We start from the raw sequence: 17,892 nt of genomic DNA, 5'->3' as shown, positions 1-17,892 counted from the left end.
CTCAGCCAGGCTTACCCCACAACATCCCATTGTCAGCCAGCCCTCATTGCTCAGGCTAGGGAGCAGAGGGGTGAGGCCAGCCCTGCTCTCTGGAGCAGACAGCATAGCCTAGCCCAAGGCTGGAAAGCATGCTGGGAGACTGTGATTTAACTTGAACCAGGAAGGGGTCTGGGACAGAAGTTTCAGAAATCAGTTTGACCCAAATCAGTTAAGTCTGATACTACATTCAACCAGGTTTATCTTAAACCAGTTTCAGCCATTTTGAAACTAGGTTACGTGCACTGAGCTTCTGTTCTGTTACAGGTTTAAACGAGTTTCTGATCACTTAAACCGGTTTATGTGCAACTTCTGTCCATAGCTCCATAGAACAAAAATAGAACAGGCCTAATTTATATTGTTGGAGTCCACCATGACACCCTAATCAAACTGCTTCTACTCTGGAGATCACACTGTATCCATTTATATTAAAAATGCAGCAGATGCAGTGAAGGGAAATGAGAACTCATTAAAACATGTCACCACTCTATTCCTTATCTAAAGTCCCATTTTTCAGGGGGAGGGAAAAGGGAAGAGGGCAGATCTGCAGGACTCCAAGGCACAGAGCTTCCATTGAAAAGTTGCACAAACTCAACATAGCTACTTACAAGGTCATTGCCTGTCCTGAAATTTGCCGGACAATCTCAGTTTTCTTGGGACTGCCCCCTTCCTGTAAATCCAGCTTGCAGGAGAATTAGACAGTCAAACTGCAAAGGTGATCAAATTGCTACTAGCTAATGACAACATACTAGGATGATGCATGATGATGTAGCATTATGATGTAACAAATGCAAATAACATTTCATCAGATTGCAGCATAATGCAACTATTTTGTCCCATGATACTCATACAAATAGATAATATCCCCACTTACAGCAAGCGAAGGTTTAGAAATTATTCAAATTTTTGTTGATTCTAAATAGGAAAAAAATGAGAACAGGATTCCCCAGATTCCAATACCAATCTAAGTCCCTTCTGTAGTTTTGAGCAAGGACCCAGGGCTAAGATATTTTAAAAGTATTTAGGGAGATGGAAATGCCAATAGAAACCCAGTGGGATTTTCAGGGAGACTTTGGTACCTGTCTGCATCTTTGGCTGCCTAAGTAGTTTTGGAAATCTGGCCCTTAACTTCTTTATCTCATTTTCCACTCTCTCCTCTATAAATGGGAATAAAACCATTTACCTGTTTCTTGGGAGGATTAATTAGTAAACATTTCTGAGTTAAGTTAAAAATAAAAAAACTTCCAAGTATTTTCACTCTCCCACTTGTGGGTACCCATAGTATGACAGTCACTTGTGTTTGAAGTCAGGTGCAAATAAGATAAACTACCCTTCTACCAGTCTCCCCAAAAAACTCGTAACAAACAATATACCTAACCAAAAATGCCACAGAGATCATTTCCCATTCTTTTCCCAGTTATGTCCACAAAGTTATCTTTCCTTGGTTCACAGGTGATGATAATATCAATAGCCACTGACCTTGCATTAAAGAGCAGAGAACAGGATCCAAAATTCCTGCTCATAAGTGCTCTGGCTTTCACAATTTGAAACCAGAGAGGTAAGAATTAGGTCTAAGTCCAGTCTTATGTCCCAGTACTTTTATTTCCCCTGCCTCCTATTGCAAGAAACAGGGTTGGGACCCCATAACCAGTCTGTCCTTAATCAGTTCAAAGCTCCTACAAATTGCCTCCTATTGGGTCTTTGAAAACATTCTTCCTGGTCCCTTCTCTTGCAACCAGACATGTCTAGTTTGGTGGGGGGGAGCCTTTGCAATGGCTATAAGGCTTTCAGCTTCATGGATGGGCAATCCCCAGCCACCCTCCCTCTCTGCACTCCACAAATGTGCCCAACACAATAAGGCTAATAAGCTAATATTCCTTTACTTGACTCGCTTCTCTATTCCCTTTCAATTTCTCATCTGCTGCCTAGCAAATTCAATTGCTTTTGTGCTCTTCATATTTATGTTTTATATTCTCTCTCCAGTTGCCACCCCCCACTCCACTCGGCAGTGAGAGTGTGTTTCATTACTTCTGGGTGAAATAACTGACGAGGGGGTCAGTCCACCTGAAAATTGCTCTCCCTGGACCTAAATGAAACAGATGGGCATTGATGATGTTTTCAGAGAAATTAATCAGCATGGACTAGCGGCGGTGCCAGGAGCTCCATAGGCCCAATCTAGCCTAATGAATTCCAAACTCTCCGTCTTAATAGCTCCTGACAAGACTAATTTACTCATGTAAGTGATTAGAGGGGGAATGATCTCTTAATTGTTGCTTAAGACTCCTTTAAGCATCATTTCTGGGAAGAAGAGACTTAATTTCTAGCCAGGTGAATGAGAAGAGGGAGTGTTTTTTTGTTTATTTTTTTGTGGAGAATGGGGTAAAAGCAAGGAAGAGAATACTGCCAGTAGGTTAGAAAATCTCCAGAGTATTCCAAGGTAGGTTCAGTGAGGAAAGGATTCGTCTTTCCTTCATCACCTCTGTTGACACTGGGCACATATGCATATGCACCAGACTGTGCAGTTGTTACTGCAGTCATTTAGTACTTGCTTAAGAGACTTATGTTACTGCACAGTCCCAACGCTACATGGCCACATGGTTCATTTCCAATGCTACTGCACAGTGGTATTGGCATCATGGTTCATGCCCGCTGATACTACATCATCATAGCAATGAGCTACAGCGACATAACTCTTCACTACAGTGACGTAGGATCTTCTGTAGATGCACCCACTGAGAACAAGTAGACCAGAGAATTACCTTTTGAACCAGCTGAGCACCTGAGAAAGTACGTGTTTAAGTATGTAGCTGACAATTGAGACTCTGCTGCATGAGTGAGTGGCACAGTTATTAGCATGGTGCTTCAATTTGTCCCATATAGTAGCATTCTTGCCCAGAATTCACAATGCCATGAGTTCAGTAGTTTCATGTCCAAAGGTGAAACTTCAGGGTAACAAAGGGTAGAAGGAGATGCTATACTCTTAGAGTCATCCTTTGGAAGATATTAAATAAAAGTAAGGTTTCCTTGGCCCAGCTCTACCAGAATTTAAATTGCATCCTATTTTTGAGAAAGCTGGAGGGGACAATAATGGTCAGAACTCCACCAGGCATAAGAGGTTCCATCATCCAAGAGTGTTTTCCACTCTTGCCAGGTATAAACTGACTGCTGTGTGTCTAGCTTCTGCATATTCTACATACATCTCACTGCACAGCCTCCTGGATTCCATACGCAATATAGAAATATTATCAGCTGGTCTCAAACAGGAATCTATGTTTCTCCTATTACAGTGACACAACATTTGCTCCCAGCTATTTTACCCCAATCCAGGACTTCTTTTCTTTCAAAGGATTACATTAATTTTAATTAAGAAACATACGGAGATGAGTCCTATCAACAGAAATTCTCTTTTGAAAACTATTTCAAAGTGTCAATGTTTGCCTTCCTTTCCAATATAAGGACAAAACCAGAACATTTCAAAATTCTCAGCAAAAAGAATTTTAAAAAATCATTTTTGACTGAGGTAAACGTAGTTTTTCTAATTAATGCTAAATTCTTTTTAACAATCCAAAGAAACAAAACAAACAAAAGAAAGCCAAACAAAATGAAAAAAACCAACATTACATACCACCAAACCATTTAATTCAGACAAGGTCTAAGTAGAAAGTTTGGATATTGTCCTCCAAAAGGAAATTTCAGTGGAGCAGTCACAAAGCTCCACAGAAAATGTTTCGTTAGGAAATGCCTCCAAAGTTTTCCTAGCCACCTCTACCTACCACCTCCATTTAACCTATGCACCCACTTTCTTTTTAATGCATTTCCTTGGCACAAATTCAGCACCAATTATAGATGAAGACGATTCCAACATTAAAGAGGCAGCCAACACACGGGGATAAAAGCAAACAGTAAGATGACTGGTAGATATTAACTTCAGACAAGTGCATTCTAATTTACATTCTCTCCTCCTACAGGATTCTGTATAACAGGACAGAGGTACAAAAGAGAAAATATGTATTTTTTTTGTCTGTTTTTCCCCTCTTTTGTATTTCCTTCATTTAGATTGTTAGAATGCTGCAGAGCGAGGTGCCTATGAAAATGTGACTTAAGAAGTAACCCCAATGGGAACAAGTCTAAAAATCACTGCTGACCAACATCACCAGCAGAAGTGTAGCAAGCTTACTGAGCACCCGGGGTCGGGGATGCTGACCACTGCATACTGGGGGAGGGAAAGGGAAGTCTCATCTGTCCAGGCTACTGCTGCCACTATAGCCTGTGCCTGGGCTACTTGGGAACAATCCTGGTCTCCTTTTTGTTCTCTCCCCCTAGATACACGTGTACTGGGCTGCAGGACTGTGTCTGCTTTGGCAAAAGCCAGAGCATCATTCTATTTGCCCCACTCCCCCCTGCCCCTCAGATGCAGTGTGTGGCTCAGTGCTGTGCACAGCTCCTATGGCCAGGCAATGGGAGCACAGGGAAGGATTCTGGCACCCCCTCATAGCCAGTCCCCAGAGCTGGTGCTCTGCTTGCCCTGCCCTAGTTATACTACTGTCACCAAGACCAAATCCTGGTCTATTACACTGCATTATTAAGCCACTGCCAGATGTGCTATAAGTGCATCACAACCAGAGATCACACTCCCCTACGACTCACTGAGCAGGATTGGGTTCCTATTCTGTTTTGTGCTACAGTACAGCTCAGCAACATCACACACGACTCAGAGCATGATCTATATGTTTTTTATTGGGGTACTTCCTCTGCCCTCCTTCCCCCCTTAAAATTTCTACTAAGATCAATAGCTGGGATTGGCTAAAAAAACCATGCAGTCATCTTTATATGGATCCTGCCAGTCAGTCCACTATGGACATCCAGAAGGATCATTTAGAACTTCTCAATCAATGTGGGTGTGCTTCCATATTATGCATGGGATACCATCCCTAGCAATTTAAAAATGAAACAAGACACCACTGACTGTGTAAGACTCAAATCAGCTGTCTGGAGGACAGCTAAATACAAGATTGAAGTGGTGTGATTGGGAAGCTCCATTTCTGGTGACCAGTACTGTTGAACCTCTTCACAAAAGCACCTTTTCTTGGGATCTATCCTCATGCATTTTGAAATTCCTGTAATGCCTCTATAATAGTTGCCAGGTTCCTTTTCTGTAACTGCAGGGATTTGCAATTGTATGAGGGAGAGGAGGGACACACAGATGAGGAGGTCTGTATAAATAGGGCCCTAATAAAATCCCCATCATCAGCCTACATGGAAAAGCCCATCAAAAACTACACCTGTGCTCAGGCACACCCAGGATTTACAAATCAATTCCTGCAGCATTAAAAGCCAACTATGGACCCCTGATTGAAGAATGCAAGTTTAATGGACTGAGAACCTGGAAGGAGGCTGAGAACAGCCCAATCAATTTCTACATTTACTAAAACTGATCGCTAACTAGCTAGCTAGCTAAACAAATCAAATAAATAAATAAATGAAAGCTACATCTGTCATTCAAAAACTGAGATTTTCGCCAAGGGCATTATATAGGGAAAAAAACCTCTATTGTCCCTCCAAACCCACAGCTATCCGAGTCAGCTAGAGTGGCTTTGTGTATGTGCATGTTTTGGGGAGGGAAGGAGATGGGGAAAGGCAATCTTGTGGAATTTAAACTTTTCCCAGCCTCCAAGGCCTGACAAATCTCTCTTTTATTCACTCCCCCAGATTTTTTCTTGCAATTACTCTTGTGAAAATTTTTGTTTCCTTTCCTACTCCCTGCTGCAGCAATTAAGTAGGCTGCAAGATGCCCAATGGAAAATGTCCATTATTATTATTATTATGTATGCATACTTTTACTGCCAAAGAAGCCCTAGTCATGCACCAAAATGCCATGGTGCTGGGTGCTGTACATTTACTTTGCCGTTGTATCTATGGACAGGTAGCCAAAGTAAGTAATTATACAAACCTGAGAACACAAATGCATTACTGGACTATAGCCAGGTCCCTGTGTAATACAACACAACCATTTTCAACACCCCCCTCCCCTGCATAGTCATTGGGTAAAGTAATTTTACTCACAAATGCCATTTTAGGGATTTTATTACATCACAATCCTCATGTGAACTCAGTTGTGTCCTTGATACAAATTAAAAGAATTCTATTACCCTGTGTAGCAGGGCACTAAAGTGCCTGCTACTTGGAGAGCTGGAATAGCTGCTCAGGTGCTGGTTGCTAGGACAACCAGAGGGAGCCAGTGTCCCATACCTGCTAGTGGTCAGCTGACCGGAAGGGGAGGGCCTGGCTCCCATTTAAACACCAGGACTGAGACCAAGGGGGTAGTTCCCTGCCAGCAGCCAGAGAGGAAGGAGCTCTCCTGGAGCAAAGATGTGAGGAGAAGCCTGCCTGCAGGTATAGCCCAAGCCAGGTAAAGGATGGTGCAGCCCTGGGATGTTTGAGCAATGTGGTTTTAGCCAGGCAGCTTTAAGTTCTGTTATAGCTGAGGCACCTTGTGTTTGTGTTACTGTTTGTCACTAGTGGTTTGGGTGATGCTACTAAGGGTTGGAGGTGGCGTCATAGGGGACCCACAGCAGTATGGGAACCCCAGTGCCAGTGAGGGCACAGCATTTGGGGTGCACTGACCCCAGCCCTGGAGAAGAGCAGTTGAGAAGGTCCAGAGAAGGGGGTGTTGCTAAGAAGCCCAGTGTGGGTATGGAGAAGGCCCAGAGAAGGGGGCAGCATTGTGGAGAAGGCCCAGAGGATAGTGGGTTTTGGGGCTTGCAACCCTCTGGCTGGGGGGCTGGTGCCTGGGCCTCTGGGCTGGGCTATAGATCGGAGCGGAGAAAAACGGGCCACAGACATCAAGACAATAGAAAAGGCTAGAGCCTCGGAGTCAAACCCTGTTTGGTGGATTTAGACAGGGAGGCCTAGCTAGAGAAAGCCAGGGGTCAGTCTCACATAGGGGAAAGGCCCCAACATACCCAATACAATAGGCAGCTTCCTGCTTGCAAGAACATCATCATAATTTCCATCAAGATGTGGCAGACAAGTATAGGGTGGGACATAAGAATCCTAAAGAAGGATCCAAGGCGTGGAGTACTAGGAAGATGGTGCTGGGAAGGGTGACTTGTTACACCCTGCAACTTAAGTACTCCATGATATGAGTACAAAGTGGGTATAAAACACTGCACTTCTCTACTGGTTACAATTTGCATTTATGTAAGCAACTAAGAAAGAAGGGGAGCAACCAGAACCTTAAGGTGCCTATGGACATGCTTGGGGGTGGGGGTAGGGTGTTTTAATTAGAGCGGCTCTCTGAAAACTGCTCTATTTCAATCTGTCCATTAGGGCTGTACAAAACAACATTGTTTCGCTTCAACTTCTGTTTTGACAGAACAGTATTTTGTTTTGAGTTTAGTTTTTTTCCAAAAGCACTGCTTTGTTTCATCAAAACAGCTTTGACATTTCACCCAGGCTATAATGGGAAAGCACAAAACTGGAGGAGGAGCAGCCTCCTCTGATTACAGGCAGATCAGGGCCCACACCCCAGGGAGGAGTCCGGCACAGCACCGCAGCCTTCCCAGGGGTGCAGGCAGGAGGCTGCTGCTGGCACTTGGAACTGGTGCTGGGAGCTGAGCCAGTAGAGGAGGGTGGAGCTCAGCCCCAATGCTATACTCCACTACCCCCTACCAGGCTCAATTCCATAGGGCTGCAAGTGGCTGGGACCTGAGCCGTGGAGGCGGACAGAGCGCAGCCCTGGGGCTGCGTCCTACCACCCTCCACCGGACTGCAAGTCACTGGGAACTGACCCTGTCTGGGTGGGGAGGGGGCAGAGAGCAGCCCTGGGGTTGTGCTCTGCTGTACCCCCACCCTCCAGCAGGCTACAAGCTGCTGGGAACTTACCCTGGTGGAGGGGGGTGGAATGCAGCCCCCAGGCGGGAGGAACTCCACCTGGTGGTGGGAGATGGAGTGCAGCCCCAGCTCTGCCCACCTCCTGCCACTGAGCTGAGTTCCATGGTGGAGTATTTTAAAGAGCATTTAAAATGCTGGTTTGGCATTTGCAAATATTTGAAACGGCAAATGCTGAACCTGTGAATACCTAGGGTTTTGTGCATGTGTGCGTGCGCATGCGCAACTTTTATTTCAGAGGAAAGAAGCATGAGGAAGAGAATTTTTCAGTCCCAAGCAGTCTTGATCCATTTCCCAGTTAGACAGTTTTAAACATACTCTAAAGCCCATGCGATGGTTAATTATTCTGAGTCCCCTCCTCCCTTCTCTTTGTTCATGTTATCTCACCCTCAGACAGGCCTGGGAGTACAGTGCATCTGCTCATTAATACAAGTGAAGTACACTTACCCACAGGGGTATCCTCATTGATCAACAGGTAGGTGTCAAAGAAATAATTTATGAAGTACGGCAGTCGATTGCTCAGACCTGGAAGGATAAACGGATAAAGCTTAACTTTTATCATGTTTCATGAGGCTGGCACGAAGCTATGAGAGGGCAGTGCTTGAAGCAAACATCTGGGTGTGCCCTGGGTTTATCCCTGAATCTCTGTACAGCCTGCAGCAAGCTATTTAGTCTTCAGGTGCCTTAAGCTAAATACAACCTTAGGGATCCACCTGGTTTTGCCCCTCACCCAGCAGCCTGCAAGAACAGAGGGCTGCAGACATGGTTAATACAATCTGATTCCTGTGAAACAAATAGGGGGACAACATTACATAATTGGTTTCCTGCCTCTCAAAAAGGGTGAGCATCCAAAACTGATATCAACCAGAGCAGAGCGAGCTGCTAACAAAAACAGGGAGCCACATTTTATACCAAAGGTGCTCCCATGCTCTAGTAAGAAGTGCTGTATACATACTTAGGCAATGGGGAAAGGAAATTAAATTTAACGGTCTTGTCATTTAAAGACCGTGTGTGGCAGGAGGTTCATGATTAGAGCAGAGTAGGAGATGGTTTACCCATCCCATGAGAGAGATTGTAATTTCACACTTTCTCTTCTCTTTCACTTGGGGACAAAGTGAAGACTCCTCAAAGTTTGTTGCAAATACCCAATGAGTGAGTGAGGTTAGGGCACAAACCAGGTCAGAAGACAACCTTCCACTCTGCCCTGCGCTGTTTCAGAAAATATAATCTTAGTCTCTCAAGTCTCATGGTCAACCAGTAGACTGTGAGGTATTATTGGGTAATACAGGCTCACTCTTATTCTCTTCCTCCTCCTAACACGCACATGCACACCCCTAGAACCACAACATTCCTCCAGTCAAACCAGGTATGGGCTTTACACTGGAGAGTCTCTCTGTCCCAAAAAAAAAAAGAGAATTTTTTTTTTTTCCTGATGGAAAAAATTATTTTAACAGAGAAGTCCTGACCACTTCACTCTTGATCCCATCATGCATCTCTAGCCTCAGGGCCCAGAAGAAGATGCAGAGCATATAAATTGCTCAAGTAGCAAGAATAAATAAATAAAAAGGGAAGCATACCCTAGCAGCCCACACCTCAGTTGCTCTTGCTGCTGACTCAGACCAGATTGATTTAAGAGGGGTACAGAGAGATCTCCAGAACATACAGTGACCATTGCCTTTTTTATTATTATTTTATTTTGCAAGGTGGCAGCAGGAAGAACAGGCAGCACAAGAAAAGGAGACAGCAATTATTGTTTTAGTGAATGATTAATATCTTGCATTGTTCCCACAGTGGAGAGCCTTTTGCCTCATCAGCCTTAATTCCACCCAAACTTTTTTTTTTTTTCCTGTTGCATTATCCCATTTCCTGATAATTGCTTCCTTTCACCTTCAATAACTAGGCTCACTTATTTCTACTCCCTTTTTATTTAGTGAGAGCAAGCTAAAGAGCACATGAGCCTGCCCCTAGAACTGCAGTAGCTTCTATTTCATAGGGTGAGGCTCATCAGATGACAAAGTTCAGACTGGAGTGGGTGGAAGAACAACTACAGCCTGAACTGCAGGAAAGGTTAACTAGTGAGAGGATTCATCATGGGAGTGAGGGGAGAGACAGAACATGAAGCAGCAGGAGAGAGAAGCAACAGGTTCCTAAAGGCACCTAGTGCTAACTATACTGCGCATAACAGATGGGTTTTCCTTGATTCCTTGCCCAAGCTGAAATAGCCAGCACGCTCACTTATTAAGATATTCAGTTTAAGTGCCAGACAGCAAACAAGATTTTAATTGGCCTATCAGAAATGTTTTGTATCTGAATTCTTTGGCTTCTGGTTTTTGACTCATCTAGAAAATAGAGGTGGGTAAATGCAAGAGCTTGGGTACTAAATGCAATGGCTGGCAGCTACAGTTGGTTAAAAGCTTTGGCTAGGGACAGAAGTTAAACACAAACCAGTTTAAGTAATCAGAAACTGGTTTAAACCTGTAACAACAAAAGTTCAATGCACATAAAACCAATTTCAAAATGGATGAAAGTGGTTTAAGATAAGCCTGGTTGAATGTAGTATCAGACTTTAACTGATTTGGGTCAAACCAGCTTATGAAACTTCTGTTAAGCTTCCCTTTTTCTGCCCCCCCAGTACAGAGCTGCCCTGCCCTGCCCTGCCAAAAACTTACTGCTGACTGTGGCTGCAGACTATAAATCCCAGAGGCACCTGGAAGCAGGAAGAGGAAGTGATGAGCAACCCTGGAGCATTCTGCTGCTGTGATTCTGGACTGCAAATCCCAGAGACTTTGGGGGCAGCAGGAAGAGGAAGCAAACACCCAGCCCATGCTGACTACATGCCAGACATCTGTGCTCTAGCACCCCCTGGCTTCTGGCCTGGGCCACTGCAGGTATGTGGCTGCACTTCCTGAATCAAAAGTGAATGTCTGTCCAATTGTTTTGTCAGTTTAATCTATGCATTTTAGACTAGTCTGCAAAGAGTGAATTGATTCAGCCTTGGGCTTGTTGACTGTCTGTACTTGGCTTTTCTGACAAACTAAAGTTTTGTTGGAAATTGTGTTTCAAATAGTTTGAGTTCAATATATGTTCAATGAATCCAAGACCAGATTCTGCCTTGGGATGTTCTATTAGCAGTAAAACAGACTAGAACATCAACTTGAGTAGGCAAATGCAGGATCCAGGGAGCTTCCTTTTCACTGGAAAAATTGAACCAGAACCCAAATGTTTCAACTTGCACCAAAACCAAATTTTAGAAAAATCCTGTGAAGCAGAACCCCTGCTTTTGAGCTAGCTCTCTTCTCAGCTTGAGCCTGATCCTTTTTGTCTGTGGCTTGGAACACTGAACAGACACTATCACAAGCATATAGTAGCCCTAACACAGAACCATCCAGGATTATTTTTGCAAAATTAAAAGCAACTGGTACAGATGATAGCCTCAAAGAGTACATCTATACCAGTCTATGTTGGTGCCATGCTATGGGGTGCTACTCCAAAAAAATCAAATGTTGTTACCCATTTCTGTAAGGCAGGCTCTGAAGGGAGCTGTAGTTAAAATTAAGCCCTGGCTGTGGTTGCATTGAAGTTGTACAAAGTTTTTAAATAAAAATAAATTTGAGTGATGAACAGTCTCTCTTCCTTAAAGATGACCCTGTAAGGCACACTTCCATGCTATAACAAGATATAAAAATGCTTTGCCAGCCAAGCTGAGACCTCGAAGTTACAGTTGTGTACATCTGGGGCAGGTAGATGCATGTATCAAAAACAAGTAGGTGCCTGTAAACTGGAATATTAGGTGCTCCCTCCAAAAAAAGAATTGGATAATCAATAGTTGGAATTTATATTTACTAGCTCAAAGCCTCAATGGGCAAAACCATGGGGCAAGGAATTTAGGGGAGTTTTGGTTTTAAGCAAAACTCCCAGCTGAAACTGGGACAAGCCCTCCCAGCCTCCAGCAAGCCCTTCAGCATAGAATTGCTATGGATATACTCTTCACTGCACAGCTTAGCAACACCATGCATTTGCTTTCCTAGTTCTTCCATACTTCCTCATCAGCCTGTCCATGAGAATCTCAACAGTGAGGTAGCAGAAGCACTCAACCCACATAATTAAGGCCAAAGGAGTATTAATACCTTTAGTGGCACAGAGTAATGAGGCCACCCTAATCTAGGAACAGCAGTATTTTGAAGACTGCTTTTACTTCAAATTAACCTTTACACTTTCTTAGTGTACTGGTTTTAACTTCCTACTTGGCATCAGTTATGGAAAAAACAGAATGCAGTAGGAGGTGGATACACTTGTTAAAAGCGTTTGTTTGTTTGTAAAGCCTAATGCTCTCTACTGTAGAATACTACTGGATGTTCCAAAAAACCTACCTCTGGATTGCAAAGAAGTACCTCCTTGGTGCAATAGTTGAAGAGTACATTTTACAGAACCTTATTTGGTTTCTATAGAACTAATTAAGTTGGAACCAATACAGATTTCCTAGCATGCTTTCAGAAAGCCGAAACATACAGCCTCTGTGGTAGTCACACAGGCAGGGTGAAAGGAGAGGTATGTACTTGGGTTCCTCATACATTTACAAGCCTCTGAACTTAGAGGTGCATGGTTTGTTTCTCAACCCCCAAGCCATTCTTCACCAGCTCTTTGTCATGCTCTTTGCTAAGGAATACAAGCAGCCAGGCAAGGAGCAGCTTATTCTTATGATTGATCCATACTAGACACTCTGCAGCTGAAGTGTCCATTAGTCACTGGTGTCCTAGCAATAAATGCTGCCTACAGACACAGCAGTCTGTGTGGGCCAAGTCCAGGGTCTTCAGCCCTTTGCACTCGTGCTCTGCAAAAGCAAAAAAGCCTCATGCCCATCAAGTCACAATTCTCTACCACTTGAAAGCTTTCGCTCAGTATTTTGCAGACTCTCTAGAACCCACCACTAGAGGGGGATGACATCCTGAGAGATCAGTGCAGTTTACAAGAAAAAACTTTCTTCTTTAGTACTGTGTTACCATTTAAGGTGTGAAAAGCATCACAGAACACAGCATATGACACCCTTAAATGAACAATGTGTTTAAGTAGGACATACAAATTTAGTTACATAAGCCTTAACTGTGCTTTCTGCAGCCATTTCACAGCAAGACACTGTCAGAGTGCCCCCACCTGACAGATTTCTAGGATGCTTTAATGGTTCCAGTGCCTTTGTTGTGACTTGTCCTTCCTCCCTACCCCCAAATAAGAACCATAAAGGACAGGTGACTACCTTATACCAAGACAGACAAAGTTCTTTGGGTAAATCTGAAATCTTTTAATTAGACCAACTCAAATAGTTTTTCCAATTATTTTAGCTGGTTTAATTAAAAGATATTGGATTTACCCAAAGAACTTTGTCTGCCCATGTCCTTAGACCAACACAGCTACAACCTACACCCCTGAAACATGGAAGATACCTTTATAACAAGTCTTTCAAGTGGTTGATCAGTTGGGATACTAATCTAAAAGTTCACAATGATGCCAATAAAGTTTTTCTGGGGCATTAGTAGATACACCAGGCTGCTGGTTGGTTGTTTTTTTTTTTTGGGTTTTTTTTTTTTTTTTTTTTGGGGGGGGGGGGTTGGTTTTTGGGGGGTTTTTGTGTTTGTTTTTTTTTTGTTTTTTTTTTTTTTTTTTAAAAGGGGGGGGTGGCTAAAACACTCAACTTGGTCTTGGATGAGAAGGAAGAAGAGAGGGTTGTCACTTCATCCAAAAAGAAATGCTTGCTATGCTCTAAGATTAGGGACAGACATTACACACAAACCAGTTTAAGTGATCAGAAACTGGTTTAAACCTGTAACAGAACAGATGTTCAGTGCATATAAACCAGTTTGAAAATGGCTGAAACCATTTTGAGATAAAATGGTTGAATGTAGTATCAGACTTAACTGATCTGGGTCAAACTGGTTTATGCATAGTCTGTCCCAAACCCCTTGCTGATTTAAGGTAAACCAGACATCCCCAGCATCCAGGCACGTTCTCTGGGTTAGGTTGGGCCCTCTACTCCACAGGAGGGCTGGCCCCTGCCCTCTGCTCCCTGGCCAGAGCTCCATCACTGACTGCATGCATTTTCCTGCTCCCTCCACCCAACCCCCTGCCTTACAGACACCTCAGCATGAGCAAGCACAGGGGTTCCTAACCCCCAGGCCGTGAAGGGTTGACTGCCAGTCTGCAGGACGGTCAGCTGCTGGACCAGAAGCAACCACAGACCAGCAAACCAGAAGTGGCCCTGCTGAGTCAAGTGGAAAGCCTGCAACTCCTCTCGCAGGGCCCACAGCAGCCGCGGTTGATGTTTGGCCCGCTCCCCCGCCCCATAGGTAGAAGTATCTTTACTTGTGTTCCAGCCAGAAATTCTGACCACAGGGCTCCATGCAGTGGTCCACAGTTTGCCAGGCCATGGCATAAGAAGGTTGTGAACCCCTGAGCTACCAGACCACATGCTGGCTACAGTCCATGCTGTGGCAGGACAAAGGGAGAATCAACAGGTAGCTGGTAATGTCCCTTTGTTTTCTTAATGGGGTGATAAACACCATTATCAATTCCCAGGGTTGCTCTAGTGCCTCCCAGCTTCTAGGCTGAGCCAATGCAGGCATGTGGCTGCATTTCTTCAGTCCAGAGAGAATGTTTGTTCAGTTGGAAACTGGTTCAACCTAGGCATGTTAGACTAACCTGAAAAGATTGAACTGATTCAGGCTCAGGCTTTTTGAATGTCTGTTCCTAGCTTAAAAGATATGCACAGCAAAAAACCTAGAGAAAGGAAGCCAGATGCCGTGGTTGGGGATATCAGCTAGCTTGAACATGGTATATTGATTTTTGGTTTGCAAGTATGTGGCTGTTTAATGGCAGTGTAATGGCAAAGAGCTAACATTACAGATAAAGAGTAAGAGGGCCACTGAAGTGGGGGGAAAAAATCTCAGAGCTGTGTGTCTATAGGGAAGTGATGAATTGTTAACCTGCCAAATAAGGTAGGAAAACAAAGCCTCAACCACCTTAGTGACAAACGTGAGTGGGGAAACAAAAAAATAGCCAGAGGCAGATTAGAGTGCAATGGGGAACAACTGTTAACACAAGAGTTCAACCTCTTTGAGAACTGACTTAAACTCAGTCACAGCACAAGGAAAACAAGTTAAGTGGCTTCAATCTATTCCCAGGTGTTTGAAATCCCCATGCAATTAGGCACCACAGATAACCTGCTCCGAAGGTTTCCCCATCTAGAGCTGCAGATCTGTGAGGAAATGGAGCAGCAGAATTCTGTATGGGAAGCTTTAAATGTCCCTGGTTCTAGCTGATGTTTTAGTTTCTCACTTCCACAAATAAAATCTATTTGTAGAATTAAAAGAAACCAAAGCAAAATAGAACTGATTTGGCATTAAGCACAGAGACAGGGTACTGAGACATCCAGGTACTAATCACAGCTCCCACAGTGGCTTGTTGTGCTACTTCTCTCCATAAGATGCAGATGTATGTTTTGAACACTTCCTCCTCACAGGGGCAAAGTATTTGTAAATGCCTTGAAGACCCCAGTTGGAAAGCACTAAATACTTTTCCATTAATATATTCAAATCTAGGTCTCGATATCCAGTTTTACTGGAAGCTAAGTACCTGGAAAGATAATAAAAAATGGACAAAATGGTCCATTTAATGCTAATTACTTCTCCAGAGGCTTAGATGCCAGTATACGCTGACTGGTATTTCACTAAGAACCACAAGATGGAAGTTTGAGAGGGAGAAAGAAAGGAAAGAGTAAATTCACTACAACAAGGATCTTGTCTGAGATGCAATTTATTAAAATTTCAGTTTAAAGCCCCTGCCAATAATTGACCACTGAAGTCTGCATGCCCCGCTGGGCAGCAGCTTTCCAAGATTGCTTGCCTCATACAAAGCAGACCTCTGAGTAACAGGGATTTCATTTCAAACCCTTAGTGGGCAGTTTTTTCTCTGGACTGAATGGCCTTCATTCTGTGGAGGAGAGTATTCCTTATTCAGGTGAAACCTTTTCTTTCATATTACACAGTATAATAGAAATCATGGTCGCATCTTCTAAAACAGCTGTATCAGGTGCATTTCATCTGCCAAATTATAAGCACATGAACCAGTCATAATGCTTAGATACAACGGTGATTGGCACTTCAGAAAAAGTAAGAGCTAGGAAAGGGACAACGGGACAGGCCATCATCTACTGTGCATCACAGCATAAAAAGCAAACCCTGATGGTGCTGCCAAAATTTGAAAGAGAAGGGAAAGAAATACAGAAGGGAGAAGATATAAAAATGTAACTCAGACATACAAAACATCAAGAACAGAAATTATCTGGACATTATTTGAAGTGCCTACTGATTTGATTCTCATCTTCCCAGGCTCATGCTTGACACAGGTCAGGAGGAAGCAACAAAAGCCGCTTCCATACCAGCAAAAGGTGGATTGAGGCCTCATGGATCATCAGCTGCCCATACACATGCGGGGGGGGGTTAATCAGAGTGGTTCCTGGACAGCCGCTCTAATTAAAATAGCTCACTGTCACATGTATTAAGCCACCGCACGTTTTAAAATGGCCACAGGATTCTTTGCCCAAAGCTCATTTGACAAAGTTTACATAAAGCGCCCACAGCCATTTAAAAATGCGTAGGGGCTTAATAACGTAACAGTGAGGCAGTGCTGGAGTCTGCTCCAAAGTGTTCTAATTAGAATACGAACGAGCATGTATATAGGCAGCCGAGGCATAAATGCAGGACTTGCCACTCTTATACCTTCCTGGAAAAATACCTGTCCAGCCTCTTCTTGAAAGCTGCCAAGAAAGCAGATTCCACAACTTTCATAGACAACTTATTCCATCACCCTACTCTCCTTACAGTTGGGATTTTTTTTTTTTTTCCCAATATTTGATTAAAATCTACTTTGTAGTTTAAACCCACTGCCTCATCTCTTGCCTTCTGTGGCAAAGGAAACCAGTGTCCCTCAATTTTTGCAGCAGCCTTTCATTCTCTTGAGACTTGCTATGCCTCCTCAATCTCTTTTTCTCCAAACTAAGTAGACCTAGTTCCCTTAGCTTTTTTTTTTTTTTATGGCTTGCTTTCCCCACCTCTGTCATCTTTGTCACTTGCCTCTGGATCATCTACATCCTTAAGTGCAGAGTCCAAAACCGGATGCAGAACTCCAGCAGAGGCCTAACTGGCACAGAGCTCGGTGGTGCTAGCACCGTCTATACCTTGCATACATGCAGCTTTCAGCCCTTTTTTCTTTTCCCTAAATCCTCAGGGCTGCCAGGTGGTAAACACCACCACAAAGGCAGCTGAAACAGTTTTAGGAGGATTCCGCTGATCAGGGATAGCTGGCATGGGCTGTATTCTGATGTAGCAGCAGTGACTCCTGAGGGTGGCCAAATGAGTCCTGCCCCACTCCAGCTCATCAGAGTACCCCACTCACTACTTTGCCTGCAACACCTTGATGTAATCTTTATGGGCATTTTTACATGAGACACCAGGGGATGGGGGCTTTAATTAACCAGAGCTTTTAAATTAAAAGTGCCCAAGCATCATGTGCATCAGGATCCCCTGCACTGAAAAGTGGCAGTGAGGCACTTTGAAGCAAAACTCATCGAACAAGTTTTAGTTCGAAGCACCCCACTACCATTTTTCAGCACGGGGACACTAATACACATGATGCCAGAGTCTGCTGGATCATGTTTATTTCCATGCTCCAGCAGACTTGATTAATTGAGTCTGTTCTGACGTGCTGGATTTCCAGTGCATTGGAGCCAGCTCCCTGCACATGTTTCATCTACATATATAGCCCTATACAAGAGGCACGTGTGCACAACACCACTTTAAAGCGGGCTAAATGCTTTTGCACCACTGTAATGGTGTCAGTGTTTGCACACCTCAACAGCATATTGCACATTAATTCCAGCTGCTGTAGGAAATTCAGCAGCGTAATGTACCTTAAATG

At 43.7% G+C, this 17,892-nt stretch overlaps 1 protein-coding gene across 1 annotated transcript in view; it reads right to left on the bottom strand.

Annotated features, from left to right (window-relative positions):
* Positions 1-17,892, bottom strand: part of CDH23 (cadherin related 23) — a 569,738-nt gene that overhangs the window by 516,933 nt on the left and 34,913 nt on the right. Inside the window, exon 3 of the mRNA XM_025203550.1 lies at positions 8,374-8,451. Within this exon, the coding sequence (XP_025059335.1) occupies positions 8,374-8,451 (78 nt within the window). The remainder of the gene's footprint in view (positions 1-8,373; positions 8,452-17,892) is intronic.

The sequence above is a fragment of the Alligator sinensis genome, unplaced genomic scaffold (genome assembly GCF_000455745.1).
Source record: "Alligator sinensis unplaced genomic scaffold, ASM45574v1 scaffold546_1, whole genome shotgun sequence".
Taxonomy (NCBI): domain Eukaryota; kingdom Metazoa; phylum Chordata; order Crocodylia; family Alligatoridae; genus Alligator; species Alligator sinensis.
This window is presented reverse-complemented; position numbering and strand designations above follow the sequence as displayed.